This window comes from Oryctolagus cuniculus, chromosome 7, assembly GCF_051225735.1.
Source record: "Oryctolagus cuniculus isolate XC-2025 breed Fujian yellow rabbit chromosome 7, ASM5122573v1, whole genome shotgun sequence".
Lineage (NCBI taxonomy): Eukaryota > Metazoa > Chordata > Mammalia > Lagomorpha > Leporidae > Oryctolagus > Oryctolagus cuniculus.
In genome coordinates this window covers 143,859,539-143,875,570 of record NC_142873.1, presented here as the reverse complement: position 1 = coordinate 143,875,570, position 16,032 = coordinate 143,859,539, and the positions used below count along the sequence as shown (strand labels likewise).

At 49.5% G+C, this 16,032-nt stretch overlaps 1 protein-coding gene and 1 pseudogene across 3 annotated transcripts in view; both read right to left on the bottom strand.

The window, feature by feature from the left end:
* Positions 1 to 9,685: 9,685 nt before the first annotated feature.
* Positions 9,686 to 16,032, bottom strand: part of TAF12 (TATA-box binding protein associated factor 12) — a 31,492-nt gene continuing 25,145 nt past the window's right edge. For all 3 annotated transcript variants that reach the window (XM_089301179.1, XM_008265864.4, XM_002716076.5), the window contains 3 exons: positions 15,704 to 15,818; positions 11,894 to 11,982; positions 9,686 to 10,166 (listed from right to left, as the gene is read on the bottom strand). In XM_089301179.1, coding sequence (XP_089157305.1) covers positions 10,131 to 10,166; positions 11,894 to 11,982; positions 15,704 to 15,818 — 240 coding nt within the window. In that variant the 3' untranslated portion in view covers positions 9,686 to 10,130. The remainder of the gene's footprint in view (positions 10,167 to 11,893; positions 11,983 to 15,703; positions 15,819 to 16,032) is intronic.
* LOC103350328 (elongation factor 1-beta pseudogene) lies at positions 13,537 to 15,627 on the bottom strand (annotated as a pseudogene).

Genomic DNA, 16,032 nt, shown 5'->3' with positions numbered 1-16,032 from the left:
AACAAGGATTCCAGACTCTAGCCTAGCTGTTAAAGTTCCTGACTCCCTGGTGATGTGGATCCGGCTCTGTTTTCTAACTAAAGTTCCAGAATCTTCCTGTAGGTCTAACCCCTAGTCTATTCTATGCAACCTAACTCCTCCAAGGTGGGACCCTGGCCAAACCCACCGGCATCGCGGTTGCAGCAGTCAGGCTCCCGGGCCTGCAGACCCCTCTGTGAGCCGCTTCCTCAGCCTGGACCACCGCTTCCTCCCTTCTCTTGTTTGGCCTGAAAACCCAGCAATCCAGACTGAAAGTATCCCCCTGCTCCTGGGAGGGAACAGAGCCAAGGTCAGCCCCAGGGGAGCCACTGTAACTTGGTGGGTGGAGACAGTGGAAGCACTGCATCTACCACACACAGGCTGGCTCTGACGGTGACCTGGTGGGAAGCCAGCTTCTCATCTCAGCCCCGCAGAGCCTCAGTCTCTTCCTGACAAGACGAGAAGTTTCTACCTCACTTTGCTGTTAGAGGCGAATGTGGTCATGTGGCCAAGTGCTCAGTGCATGCCAAGTTCCTTCTGCTAACAAGCCCGACGCCTGCACGGGCTGCGCCCTTGCCTGGGGTGTACACCCTTCCACGTTCAGCTCAAATGCTCGCTTACCTACCCGAGCGCCCCAGTTCCTCCCCAGGCCCTGCACAGCTCTCTGTGGAAATTCAGGCAGTGTCTATAAGTTAGTTATGGTGCCCCACTACACTGTACCTCAAGGCCACAGCTGTGTGACTTTCCTGAAGGGGCTAGGCTGTCTTGGGCAGAGGACTCCTGGGCTTTTAAAAACTGTTACTGTGAAGAGGGGGGAGCTGGTGTTGTGGCACAGCAGGCAAAAGAGCCACCTGCCATGCAGGCATCCCACATGGGCACTGGTTGCTAACCCGGCTGCTCCACTTCCGATCTAGCTCGCTGGTAATATGCCTGGGAAAGCAATGGAAGATGGCCCAAGTGTTGGGGCCCCTGCACCCACATGGGAGACCCCGATGAAGCTTCTGGCTCCTGGCTTCTGCCTGGCCCAGCCCTGGCTGTTGCAGTCATCTGGGCAGTGAGCCAGTGGACGGAATATCTGTCTCTCCTCTCTCTATAATTCTATTATGGGGCAGGCATTTGTCACAGTGGCTAAGACCATGCTTGGGATGCCCGCATTCCATTTGGAGTACCTAGCTTGCGTCCTTCTGATCAAGCTTCCTGCTAATGCACACACTGGGAGGCAGCAGTAATGGCTCAAGTACTTGGGTGCCTGCCACCCATGGGAGTTACCGGCTCCCAGCTTTGGCCTGGCCCAGTTACAGCTGTTGCAGCATTCGGAGAGTGAATCAGCAGATGGAAATCTCTCACTCTTGTTTCTTTCAAATAAAATAAGACATGAATTAGAAAAAACAAAAACAAAAACCTGTCGGGTCAGGCATTGTGGTGCTGGTTAAGATGCTGCCCGGGGGGGCTGGTGCTGTGCTGCTGCAGTGCCGGCATCCCATATGGATGCTGGTTCAAGTCCTGGCTGCTCCACTTCCGATCCAGCTCTCTGCTATGGCCTGGGAAAGCAGCAGCAGATGGCCCAAGTCCTTGGGCCCCTGCACCTGTGTGATAGAACTGGAGGAAGCTCCTGGCTCCTGACTTTGGGTCAGCTTAGTGTGTTTTTTTTTTTTTTTTTTTTTTAACAGGCAGAGTAAATAGTGAGAGAGAGAGACAGAGAGAAAGGTCTTCCTTTGCCATTGGTTCACCCTCCAATGGCCACCGTGGCCGGTGCGCTGCGGCCCGCGCACCGCACTGATCCGATGGCAGGAGCCAGGTACTTATCCTGGTTTCCCATGAGTGCAGGGCCCAAGCACTTGGGCCATCCTCCACTGCACTCCCTGGCCACAGCAGAGAGCTGGCCTGGAAGAGGGGCAACTGGGACAGAATCTGGCGCCCTGACCAGGACTAGAACCCGGCGTGCTGGCGCCGCAAGGCAGAGGATTAGCCTAGTGAGCCGCAGCACTGGCCAGCTTAGCTTTTGCTGTTGTAGTCATTTGGGGAGTGAACCAGCGAATGGAAGACCTCTCTCTGGCTCTACATCTCTCTATAACTCTTTCAAATAAATAAAATAAATCTTTTTTTTTTTATTTTTTATTTTTTTGACAGGCAGAGTGGACAGTGAGAGAGAGAGACAGAGAGAAAGGTCTTCCTTTGCCGTTGGTTCACCCTCCAATGGCCGCCGCGGCCGGTGCGCTGCGGCCGGCGCACCGCGCTGATCCGATGGCAGGAGCCAGGAGTCAGGTGCTTTTCCTGGTCTCCCATGGGGTGCAGGGCCCAAGCACCTGGGCCATCCTCCACTGCACTCCCTGGCCACAGCAGAGGGCTGGCCTGGAAGAGGGGCAACCGGGACAGAATCCGGCGCCCCGACCGGGACTAGAACCCGGTGTGCCGGCGCCGCTAGGCGGAGGATTAGCCTAGTGAGCCGCGGCGCCGGCCTAAAATAAATCTTTTTTTTAAAGGTTTATTTATTTGAAAGTCAGAATTACACAGAGAGAGAAGAGGTAGAGAGAGAGAGGTCTTCCATCAAATGGTTCACTCCCCAATTGGCTGCAACGGCCAGTTGTGCCGATCCGGAGCCAGGAGCCAGGAGCTTCTTCTGGGTCTCCCATGCGGAGGCAGGGGCCCAAGGATTTGGGTCATCTTCCACTGCTTTCCCAGGCCATAGCAGAGAGCTGGATCAGAAGTGGAGCAGCCTGGACTAGAACCGGTGCCCACATGGGATGCCAGTGCTTCAGGCCAGGGCATTAACCCACTGTGCCACAGCACTGGCCCCAAGTCTTTTTTTTTTTTTTAAAGATGCTGCCTGGGACACCCACATTCCATTTCTGAGTGCACAGCTACTCTGTGCTTGCAATCTAGCTTGGGAAATGGCCCAAGTATTGGGGCTTCTGCCACTCACATAGGAGACCTGATGGAATTCTGGAAACCTGGATTTGGCCTGGCCCAGCCCCAGCAGTTGTAGGCATTTTTCAGTGAACCAGTACACACAATATATGTCTTTTCCTGTCACTTTGCCTTTTTTATTTTTTTAAGTTTATTCATTTATTTATTTGAAAGTCAGAGTAACAGAGAACCTCCATTTGTTTGTTCATTCCCTAGATGGTTTCAACGGCTGGGTCTGAACCAGCCAAAGCCAGGAGCCAGGAGCTTTATTTGAGTCTCCCACATGGGTGGCAGGGGCCAAAGTCCTTGGGCCATCTTATACTGCTTTTCCCAGGCCATTAGCAGGCAGTTGGATCAGAATTGGAGTGGCTGGGACATGAACTGGCGCCCATATGGGATGTCAGCATCCCAGGCAGCAGCTTTACTTACTATACCACAATGCTGGCCTCTGCCTTTATTCTTAAAACAAGAAAACGGATATAGGAATTTTAAAAAATACCCAAAAACACATGGGGTGGGCATTTGGTCTGTTGCTGTGGATTCATTTCTGAGAGGAGGAGCGTGGTGGGGGCAAGAGGTGCAGAGTCACCACACACACCCCAGGAGTCAGGTGAAAGCAGGCCTGAAGCAAGCAGCCTGCAGATGTAGCAGTTGCTACAGTTGCTTATATAGCCAAGGCAGCCAATCCGGTCAAGGGGCCGTCTATGCCCTAACCAATCACACCCTGTTGCCAGTGGCCATCTTGGCAGGGCCTTCTCATTCCACCACATTGGTCTCACAGTTAAGATACCCATATTCCATGCTGGAGTTTGATACTTGGGTCTAGCTCCTGAATCCTGCTAATGTGCACCCTGGGAGGCAGGTGATGGCTGAAGCAGTCAGGTCCCTGGCCCTCAGGGAAACCATTTGAATTCCCAGCTCCTAGCTTCAGTCCAGCCTAGCTGTGGCTGTTGCAGACATTTGGAGAGTGAACCAGTGAATGGAAGCTCTCACTCTCTCTGCCTTTCAAAGAAAATAAAACACAAATTTGGAAAAAAAAAAAAAAAAAACTATGGAAAATTTTAAAAACCACAATACATGGGGTGGGTATTTGGCCTACAGGTTAAGAAGCCCATGTCCCATATCAGAGTATCCAGGTTTGATACCTGGCTCCGGCTCCTGACTCCAACTTCCTGTTAAGCAGACCCTGGGAGACAAGGGTGGCTCAAGTGACTCAGTCCTTGCTATCACGTGGGAGTCCTGGATGGAATTTGTTGCTCCCAGATGCCTGGACCAGCCTCAGCCATTGTGGGCATCTGGGAAGTGAATTAGCAGATGGCTACTGTCTGTATCTCTCTCTCTCAAAACAATTAAAACAAAAAAAATTAAAGATTTTTTTTTTTAATTTCTTAGAAAGGCAGAGTTGGAGAGAGAAGAGAGAGACAGACAGAGAGATCTTCCATCTACTGGTTCACTCTCCAAATGGCTATAAAGGGAAGAGCTGGGCCGCACCAAAGCCAGGAGCCTGGAGCTTCTTCTGAGTCTCCCATGTGAGTACAGGGGCCCAAGGAGTTGGGCCATCATCTGTGGCTTTTCCAGGTATGTATTAGCAGGGAGTGGGACTGGAAGTGGAGCCGCCAGTTCTTGAATCAGCATATACAGGATGCTGGCATTGCAGGGGGAGGCTTAACCTGCTTTTTTTTTTTTTTTTTTTTTTTTTTTTTTTTTTTTTATTTATTTATTTTTTGACAGGCAGAGTGGACAGTGAGAGAGAGACAGAGAGAAAGGTCTTCCTTTGCCATTGGTTCACCCTCCAATGGCCGCCACGGCCGGCGCACCACGCTGATCCGATGGCAGGAGCCAGGAGCCAGGTGCTTTTCCTGGTCTCCCATGGGGTGCAGGGCCCAAGCACCTGGGCCATCCTCCACTGCACTCCCTGGCCACAGCAGAGGGCTGGCCTGGAAGAGGGGCAACCGGGACAGAATCTGGTGCCCCGACCGGGACTAGAACCCGGTGTGCCGGCGCCGCTAGGCGGAGGATTAGCCTAGTGAGCCGCGGCGCCGGCCTAACCTGCTTTGCCACAATACTGGCCCCCCAATTTTTTTAAATACCCAAGAATTGGGGTAGGAGTCTGGTACAGTGTTTATGTCACTACTTGGGAAACCCACATCAGAGCGCATGGTTTGAATCCTGGCTCTTCCACTTCTGAGCCAGCTTCCTAATAACATGTATTCTCAGGGGCTGTAGGCAATGCCCTGAGTGCTTGTATCTCTGCCACTCATATGGGAGACCCAGCTGGGAACCTGGCTTCAGCCTGGCATAGCCCTGGCTGTTGGGATCATTTGGGCAGTGAACCAGAAGATGCAAGGTATCTCTCCTGAATCTTTTTTTCTCATAAAATGAAAATAAATGAACTAAAAAAGTTAATACTCAAGAATAAAGAAAACAGTGCAAACTACAAAATAGTGAAAAGAATTCCATATACCCATAACTTAGCTTCAACAAATATCAGGTGGTATGGCAAACACTGTTTACTATCCCCTTGCTTTGTGAGTGCTTGCTCTCAAGCCCGCAGCCCTGGCACAGGAGCAGTGTCCAGTCTGATGTTGACAGCTATGGGGGATCCTCCCATGGCCAAAGACACCTCCTCCCAGGTGTGCTGGGAAAGGCAAGCTTTGTATTGCACAATGCTTCTTCCTGCCAGCATAGGCCCAGGATTGGGACTCGGGCCAGCAGGGAGGAGGAGGGAGACAGCCTAGCATTTAGGGGCTGTGACTCCCCACTCCTATACTCACTGGTCTTTCAAGCCACCATCTGGGGACTGCTCAGAGAACCAAGGCCTCTATTTCAGGGAAGCCTGCGTCTGTCCTGATGGGACCCAGCTTTGCAAGGTTTCAAATGGCACTGACGCCTCCTTGCAGAGATGACCTGAAAGTTTCTCCAGGCCCCCGTCTGGGCGTGTCCTGGGGATCTTAGACCTGGAAGTCCCAGGTTGCCTTTAGGTTCTGGCTCTTCTTCTGGAAACCTAACTGGGCCCCAGAGCTGTGAGATTCATACCTCAGCTGGGCCTCGCTTCTCCTGGCTGGCCTGGTGTCTTGCTGGCCCCCATGCCCCACGGACACTCTCTGGCAATACCAGTTCCGCATCATCCTCCTTGGAGATTCAACTGTGGACAAATCATCCTTGCTAAGACGTTTGTGGAGGGTGCCAGTCAGTGGGGGTGGACGTCAGTGAGCACTCTGTGGAGGTAGAGCCTGGCCAGGAAAGGTTCCGGGGAGTATGACAGCAGCAGGCCCCTGCTGCCTGCCTTCCACACTACCCCAGCCCCGAGTGCCAAGGAGAGAGCCCATGCATGGGGAAGGAGCAGAGGCTTTCAAGCCAGTAGGAAGGGCAGATTCTGGTCCAGGAGCACAGGTCTGAGTCCTGGCTGCCTGTGGCCTGAGATCACACCTCTCCAGACATGTGAAGAGGCCACACCTCTAAGGGTCTTAGTTCAGCTTTGCCCTCCCGCTTCACTTGCGCAGGCACAGGGGACCCTCTCCAGATGGTCCTAGATGGCTCCTAAGGCGTCCTCACAGCTCATCCTGTTGTGGCAGCCCTTATCCTTCCCTTTTGGTTAACTCTGTTCCAGGAAAGCCTCTCAAGTCTGACTCTTTTCCTTTTAGTCCAAATAACTGTAGCAACTTTCTGGTCATTTCCCTCCTGCCTGTTTCCAATTCTACTCTACACTGACAGACAGAGGGAGGCTTTGAACAGGCAAATATGGTCACATCAGTCCTTCATCCAGCTCTTCACTGTCCTACTGCCTGAGCAGGAGTTGTCAATCAGACTTCCTGGTTATGTGCCTGTTTTGAGCCTCAGAATCCTTTTGTCTCACTGAATCTTTATTATTATTATTTTTTAAAGATTTATTTATTTATTGAAAGGCAGAGTAAGAGAGAGAGGAGAGTCACATACATATACACATACACACACACACACACACACACACACACACACACACAGGGGGCGAGGAGAGAGAGAGAGAGAGAACTCCCATCTGCTGGTTCATTCCTCAGATAGCCACAACAGCCAGCCCTGGGCCATGAGCCAGGAGCTTCATCCGGGTCTCCCACATGCTTGCAGGGGCCCAAAGATCTGGACCATCTTCCTCTGCTTTCTCAGATGCATTAGCAGGGAGCTGGATCAGAAGTGGAGCAGCCAGGACTCAAATCAGCACCCATACAGGATGGTAGCATCATGGATGCCAGCCCTAGAAGCTTTCTTAGGATCCTACAGTGTCCAGTAGTTAAGAAAGATGTTGCTCAGACTGAAGAGGGGAGGGTGGAGGGCAGTGTCATGGCACAGCAGGTTAAGCTGCCTGCAATGCACTGACAGCCCATTTGAGTCACAGCTGCCCCACTTATGATCCAGCTCCCTGCTAACGCACCTGGGAAAGCAGCAGAAGATGGCTAAGTGCTTGGGCTCCTGCCACCCATATGGGAGACTGGGATGCAGTTCCTAGTTCCTGGATTCAGCCTGGTCCAGCCCATTGTGGCCATTTGGGAAGTGAACCATCAGATTTCTCTGCGTATCTCTGCCTTTGAAATAAATAATCTTAAAAAAAAAAAAAAAAAAAAACCACAAGGGTGGAAAGCTGACTAGCCTGCTGAAGCACCCACACTACATCCTTGCACACGTGCACACGCATGCACACACTGCCTCCAAGGCATGGGCACTGAACTGCATGAGAATCCAGGATGAAAGCCACACCACAGGCCTAAGGCTGCCCACTGCTGGAGCTCACTTCCTGCTCACCTCTAGCCATGCACTCCTGTTCTGGTTTATGTGCTGCCAAAGCAAGCACACCACTCACCCCTCATCCCACATCTTGTGCTTTATAGCCACGTCAATGCAATAATTTCTTTAGATCTCCAGGCCTTTGCAAACACCACGTTGCTGCTTAAAATCCTTCAGTGGCTCCTGTAACTTTCTGGATAAACTAATCTGCGGGGGCCTACAAGGCACCTCAAGTGTGACCTGGCCCAACTTACCGCACTATACTGCTGCAGGGCTTATACACATGCATCTCCCTCTCCTTCAGATTCCAACCCTTCACCTGGATCCTTCAACATTCGGCTCAAACCATGCTTCTCCCCAGCTGCCAGGCCTCTTCCCCAGCCCTGTGAATGCCTCTTTTGTAGCCTTTGTCAGTGACTGCTTCATGTTTCTCCAGTGGCAGGATTGCTCTCTATGTCTGTTTCCTTTTATTTATTTATTTGAAAGACAGAAAGAGAGAGGTATCTAGATAGATAGATAGATATCTTTGAGAGAGAGAGAGAGAGAGAGAGAGAGAAAATCTTTCATCCACTGGTTCACTACCCAAATGGCTGCAACAGCTGGGGTGGGGTCAGGCCAAAGGTAGGAGCCTAGAACTCCACCTGGGTCTCCCACTTGGGTGACAGGGGTCCAAGCACTTGGACCAATATCCACTGCTTTCCCAGGCAAGGAGCTGATCAGAAATACAGTAGCTAGGACTCTAAACTGGTATTAGTATGGGATGCCGGCACCACAAGTAGCAGTTTAACCCACTGTGCCACAACATTGGTCCCCCTCTGTCTGTTTTACTCATCACAGTGGCCTCCTGCCAAACGCAGACATGGCACAGCTTGTAAATATGGGAATGAATGAACAATACGCAGACAAGACCAGATGACTCGACACATGAAGCCACTTACCTCTCAAACACCTGACCAAGAATTGAGAACTTCTGACTCTGCCCCAGCTCTTTTCATTAAACTTCCTTGGTTCCCTTGTTCCCTTCTGTCCTCAGTAGAGGGCTCAAAACTAATTCTGGATTCTTTCTTGGCTGTCGAGGTCAGAAACCTGCTCCTACTATTGGAACTTGGCTGGAGGCCTCTTGCTGTTTGGCGTCACCAACCGAAATCCTTTGAGCACATCGCCCAGTGGCATCACGAGGTGCTGGAGAAGGTGAAACCCTGCAGCGTCGTCATGGTGGTGGTCACAAGAGCAACCTTGCTGCTGAGCAAGCGTCAGGTAGCACTGGAGGAGGGGAGAAGCTGGCTGCCTCCTTGGGCGCTCCTTACATCGAGACATCAGCAACAGTGACATCAGCACAGTTTTTGAGCTGCTCGCCCAAGGGATCTTTAAGGCTATGAAGAAAGGAGTTATGGGGCCAGACTCAGAGTGGCGGTGGGTGAAAAGCAGGGTCCCATCTAAAGCCATGCCTCAGGAGGCAGAGGACCAAAGCAGGGCAAGGTGGATGTGTCTGTGCTGGTGACTGAATGGGACAGCCACTTTTCTGGAAGCTCATGGAACCTTCACAATCCCCAGACAAGATGATGCTAGGTGCCACTGAAGGGTGCACAATGGTAAAAATACCAGGATCGGGGTATCATCAACTGAGAACAGACAGACACCTGCAGGCCTTTCCCCAAGGCTACTCCTATCCTTTCTCAGGGCCAAGCAGGAGCACGACTTGTCCAGGAGTTGAAGAACAGGTCACTATGGACACTTAGGCATGTAACACTGCCAAAAACAGATGCCTTTCCAGTTTGGGAGCTCATGAGAGATGGTCCCTCTGCCTGCAGGCAGAGAAACTGGACTCAAACTCCTGCAGATGGTGTGGTCTCCCTTGAAGTAAAATCATGGAAAATCCCCAAGTTTTTCTCAACACAGAAGTGAATAATGGTGCTGCCACCTGCTGACTAGAGCTCCACCCAGCCTTGCTGTCCTGACTCCCTCGGGCATCTCAGAGGCTGTAAGTCATGCACCCTGTGTCTTTCGATTAATAACTTCTTTATTCTGGAAAAGCAAATGAAAGTCATAGTCATATAAACACTGACATTACAAAGTACAGGGAAAGGGGGAAAGGGGAAGGGGACAAAACCCGCTACAAATCCTGCTAATACTGTCTCACTCAACAAGACCATCTGCTCTGTCCCATGTTCAATCACTTATAGAATAAACCACAAATAAAATCTTCTCTGGAAGATACACTGCTCCTCTGAGACGGCAGGGAAAAGGGACTGGAAGTTGAGCTAGGAGGCTTTCTTCTCTTGTCAGATCCTCTCAGTCATTATAGATATTGCTGCACTGTTAATAAAAAATATATGCTTCTCTGTAAAGCATTAAAAAAAAAATTCCAAGGATGAGATGGCTGAGGTCTCAGCTCAAGTATCTCCAAATACATTTAAATGTTGTCCATTCCCTGACCTTTCTGTGTGTTATTTCTTCGTTGTTTTCCGGATCAATGCCATTCTCTGAAAGGAGACAGAAATAAGCCGTTACAAGGGTTAAAGTCAGGAGGTTTCTGGAATACTCATGTGAGGCCAACGGGCAGCCTGGTTTACATTACAGGCCAGAGCCTCTGGGGATCTGTGGCTGCAGGGCAGCCCAACAGGCTCCTTCTTCCGGAATGTAGTGTGCAGGGCCACAAGAGATGTTCAGATGGGGCAACAGACCCATCCCCTTGACCAGCAGACTCAAACTGCTCCAGGCTAGCAAAATGGCAAAAAACATTCAGAGCAGGAGAAGGTGAGAGCTCTTGCCTTCTGGGGAGCCCAGGGGCTGGACCAGCAAAGCATATACTTTTTAGGCTTTCCCCACTCCAATCTGCTTCCTCTGATGATGGAGAAAATAAAAAAAGGATCTCAATTTTGAACTTGTTGCCACTCACAAAGGAGCTGAAATTTCAAACCTGGTGACCAGCAATGAAGGGAAACTGAGAACTAATAACTTCCAGCACAACCCATCAGGGAAACAGTCAGATCATGCGTTTCAACTGTTACTAGAAGGGCTGGAGCTCTGGCATAGGTCAAGCCTCTGCCTGCAGCAACAGCATCCCATATGGGCGCTAGTTTGAGCCCTGGCTGCTTCACTTCTGATCCGGCTCACTGCTGATGGCCTGTGAAAGCAGTGGAAGATGGCCCAAGTGCTTGGGCCCCTGAACCCATGTGGGAGAACTGGAAGAAGCACCTGGCTCCTGGCTTCAGATCGGCCCAACTGTGGCTCATTTGGGGAGTATACCAGTGGATAGTGGACAGAGGACTTCTCTCTCTCTCTCCCTCTCATTATCTGTTAATTCTGCTTCTCAAATAAATAAATAAAAATTTTTAAAAAACTGTATCTACTACTATCCACTGGCCAGATTCCTAACTTGCTCTGCTCCTTTTTTACCAAGAGATGGTCCCAACATTATGTATTTGTTGACTAAATAAATGGATAGAAAAGCAGATAATCTGGGAGCAGAGCCAAAGCAACAGTACATTGTCTGAAGAACAGTGCAGTATTTCGATTCAGGCTGTGTGGCTTCCTTGCAGGACTTCCTCTGTGAGCTTTGTAAATACCCACTCAAGAGAGACCAGGCTATGAACAAGCAAGGACACTCACCCAGCACTGCCTCATCATGCTGCTCAAACTTGGGAAAAACTCACTTTTCAAAAGAAAAGAAGCCAGTTAAACTAAGATGGGATAATAGCCTTCTCAAAGGGTGCTAAACACTGCTGTTGGACTGACCAAGGACAGGGACAACTGGCCCCACAGCAGAAATGGTGTTCTCACACTGACACACAAGCTCTTCACAGCCAAGATGCAGCCTGAACACTACCTCTCAGCACAATCATGGCACGTTTCTGCTTCTTTAACCATCCTCTATTCTTGGGGTGTTTGTCAGTAACAAAGAAGGAAGATCTCATTAAGGAGGCATGCATGGGGTGAGCACCGCCCATCCAGGGCAGAGGTACCTAGCATCAACAGCTGTGAATGGCACCATCAAAGCTGAGAGAAATCCACATGGGAATAGCAGAGCAGCAAGGAAGTACCTGATTGCCCATGGCCCGCTGCTGCCCCTTGCCCTCTGACCTTTTCCAGAGAATGAAGCTTGCTGTGTGGGAAAAGTCAGTTCCCTAGGAGGTGGCTGCAGGCAGCCTCTCCGAGACAGAGCTCAAGAGATCTGCCTGGCTGTCCCCAGGCTCTGGAGGCTCCTCACCTGTTTGTGAGCTTCTGTGGTGCAGGCTTTCTTGTAGGGTCGGATTTCCTCAGAGCCAAACCCTGGGATCCACATGTTCCACTGGCGCTCTGCAAGAAAGGAAGGCAGTGTCAGGAACAGAGTGACCCTCACCCAGGGTCAGGGAGGACGAATCCGGGCATCAGCTGAACTAACACTGACCTGACACATGAATTCTATGAAATACAAATGGGGATATCACATGCGGCTCCTACAAACTTTAAAGAACACAATTTGAGCTTCTTGCAAAGAAAAAAAAATTAGTTGAAGCTTGAAGTGCTGAACCTTAAGGTTCCCAAGTAGCTCATCTGGTTCACAGAAAACAGTCATTTCTTTCTTCAGTTGTCTTTTTTTTTTAAGATTTTATTTATTATTTGAGAGGTAGAGTTACAGAGAATGAGAGAGAGGGACAGAGAAAGATCTTCCTTCCGTTGGTTCACTCCCCAGATGGCCACAACGGCCACAGCTGCACCAATCCGAAGCCAGGAGCCAGGAGCTGCTTCTGGGTCTCCCATGTGGGTACAGGGGCCCAAGGATCTGGGCCATCTTTTACTGCTTTCCCAGGCCACTGCAGAGAGCTGGATCAGAAGTGGAGCAGCTGGGTCTTGAACTGGCACCCATAGGGGATGCCGGCACTTCAGGCCACAGCGCTGGCCCCTCTTCAGTTGTCTTACTCCAACAATCATTATTCTACAGGAATTACACGAGGACTCCTTTATTCCTCTTACCAGCACTCCTAAAGTACTGAAAACAAGATTTATTTGGCAAAATTTATTTTGTTTCAGGCACTGACTTGTACTGCTTTCCCAGGCCATAAGCAGAGAGCAAGATCAAAAGAGGAGCAGCTAGGACATGAATTGGTGCCCATATGGGATACTGACACCATAGGTAGAGGTTTAGACCACTACACCACAGAGTTAGCCACCCTCTAAATTTTTTTAAAGATTTATTTATTTGAAAGGCAGAGTCACAAAGAGGCAGAGGCAGAGAGAGAAAGGAGAGAGGAGAGAGGAGAGAGGTAAGAGGTGAGAGGTGACAAGAGAGAGAGAGGTCTTCCATCTGCCTGGTTCACTCCCCAAATGGCCGGCAGGGAGCTGGGCTGATCTGAAGCCAGGAGCAAGGAGTTTTTTCAGGATCTTCCACATGGGTACAGGGGCCCAAATACTTGGGCCATCTTCTACTGCTTTCCCAGGCCTTAGCAGAGAGCTGAATAGGAAGTGGAGCAGCTGGGACTCAATCCAGTGCACATATGGGATGCCACTAAGCCACAGCACAACTCCAAAAATATTTTTAAAGAATAAAAGAAGAGGAACCTATTCAACCAGGCATGGATAGAAAACTGGGTCAGAAGCAAACAACAGCCAGAGCCCAGTCTTGTCCAGACCATAGGCATCAACAGTTGACAGCCTCATTGGCAGGCCCACTGTTACTGAGGGGACTGGGGGTGTGCACAGAGCTAGATGGTTTGATGCTATTCAGCACCATTCCTTAATTCTCCATGCTCTGAGCCCATGCTGTCCCCACGGAGTTCTGAGTATGGTCCCCTTCCATCAGGCCTGTAGTCATACAGACTTTTGAGTGTTCTAGTCTCTGTGAGAATTATTTCCTACCCTTAATGAATAACTGACATTCCAATTTTCTTTTCATAATTAAAGTACAAAATAGGAATGTTAAATTCTCAAAATAACATAATCTGTTGTGGTGTTTTCTTGTTTGTATCTTTCAAGCTTTTACTTAAGTGAATGTATTTTAGATCTTGTTGAAAGCAGCCACATCCACAGATTGCCCATAGTCTTCAAAAGCCATGATCCATCCATCTTCAGCTACACGCTGTATTTGAAGTTTCTTAATTCCATATCCCACTGGAGCTAGTTTAAAGGAGCCCCAGACCAAGCCATCTGCTTGAATACTTCTGAAGCACTCCTCCAATTTAGCTGGATCTCTCATAATCCCAAGGTTTCTCATCTAGTAAGATAGGAGACTTGGCAACAAGCACAGGTTTTTTGGCTTTCTTTGAATCATACTGTATGAGTCGTTTTTCCCTTAGCCTCTTGGCCTCTTCCCTTTCCTCCTCCTCCTCAGATCCAAAGAGGTTAATGCTGTCATCATCTTTACTACCTGTAGCTCCGTCTCCTGTGGTGTCTTCCACATCAGCAAGTTTGTACTTGCTTAGAGCTTTATTTACTCCTGGCAGGCTGGCCTTTTCCTTCTCATAGGACTTCATGTGATCATATCAACCGTAGGACACGTGGTGGGCTAGAGACTGCTTCAAACACTGCGATATCTCTGAAGGCACATACCTCCACTGTTCCTAAAGATTGCAGGAACTGCCCCTTAGAGCTCCGGAAATGACCAGAGACCTGTTGTGGCAGTTCCTATTGTGGGGGCTGGCACTGTGGCACAGCGCGTTAAGCTTCTGCCTATGCCGCTGACATCCCATATGGGTACTGGTTTGAGTTCTGACTGCTCCAGTTCCAATCCAGCACCTTATTAATGCTCCTGGGAAAGTAGCAGAGAATGGTCCAAGTACTTGGGTCCTTGCCACCCATGTGGGAGATCTGGATAGAGTTTCTGGCTCCTGATTTCAGCCTGGCCCAGCCCCAATCATCGTGGCTACTTGGAGAGGCTAAAAATTGCAAGGGAACACTGAGGAATGGTTTCCTTTGAAAGGCAAAGAAACAACAGTAGCTACATTTAAGCTCTCAATTTGTGCCAATCACTTTACAAACATAATCTACAATTCCTACCGTTACCCTGCAAGGAGAACACTACAATTCTCCACTTTTCAGATGAAGGAATGGCTCTAAGGGAAATTAAGTGGGAAGGATAAGACGATATAGTTGGAAAGTGACAATCTTTTTTTTTTTAAAGATTTATTTATTTATTGGAAAGGAAGAGTGAGAGAGAGAGAGAAGCAGGTAGGGAGAGAGGGAAAGGGAAAGGGAAAGGGAAAGGAAGGGAAAGAGAGAGAGAAAGAGAGAGAGAGAGAGAGAATCTCCTATCCACTACTTCACTCCCCAAAATAGCTACAATAGCAGCTGGCATTGTAGTGGTAAAGCTGCCACCTGCAATGCCAACATCCCATATGGGTACCGGTTCGAGTCCTGGCTGTTCCACTTCTGATTCAGCTCTTTGCTATGGGCTGGGAAAGCAGTAGGAGATGGCCCAAGTCCTTGGGTCCCTGCACTCATGTGGGAGACCCAGAAGAAGCTCCTGGTTCCTGGCTTTGGATTGGCACAGCTCCAGCCATTGCAGCCATCTGGGGAGTGAACCAGCAGATGAAGACCTCTCTCTCTCTCTGTAACTCTGCCTTTCAAATAAATAAAATAAATCTCTAAAAAAAGAAAGAAAGAAAGCAAGCGAGCGAGCTGCAATAGACAAGTCTGAGCCAGGCCAAAGACAAGAACCAGGAATTCCATCCAGATTTCTCATATGGGTAGCAGGGATGCAAGTACCGGGGCCATCTTTCACTGCTTTCCCAGGCCATCAACAGGGTGCTAGATTGGAAACAGAGCAGCTGGGACTCAAACTGACACTCCAATATAGGATGCTGGTGTCACAAGCAATGGCTTAACTTGCTGCACCACAATGCCGGCCCCTGGCATATGGTTATAAAGTCAATGCCTGTGCTCACTGCTCACTCCTTGAATGAATTTCTCTTCTCTATTTACTGCCTCAATTGGATGCATCCATAAATCCCAGGGCCAATGCCTCATGTTGGCATGAAAGTTCCACTGATTACACCTTCCCTGGCAGTCCCAAAGGAGCAATTGTACAAAAGAGACCACATACCTAGATGAAGCTGGACATCTTTCACCTCCAGGGTACTGGACTTGCGATGTCGAGCAAGTTGACAGGCTGCTGTCACCACACTCTCGATAAAATCATCAGCAATCTGCAGCAGCATCTGGGGAAGGCAAGTGCAGAGAGTAACCAAGACATTGCAGGATAGGCTCCTGTTGCTGGAATAACTGTTTTCTGCCTGAATCACATAGTTAGTCAGCATTTTTTAGAAAAGATTTATTTATTTTTATTTATTTGAAAGGCACAGAGAAAGGAAGACAGAAATCTTTTATCTGCTGGTTCACTCCTCAAATAGCCACAATGGCAGGGGCTGAGTG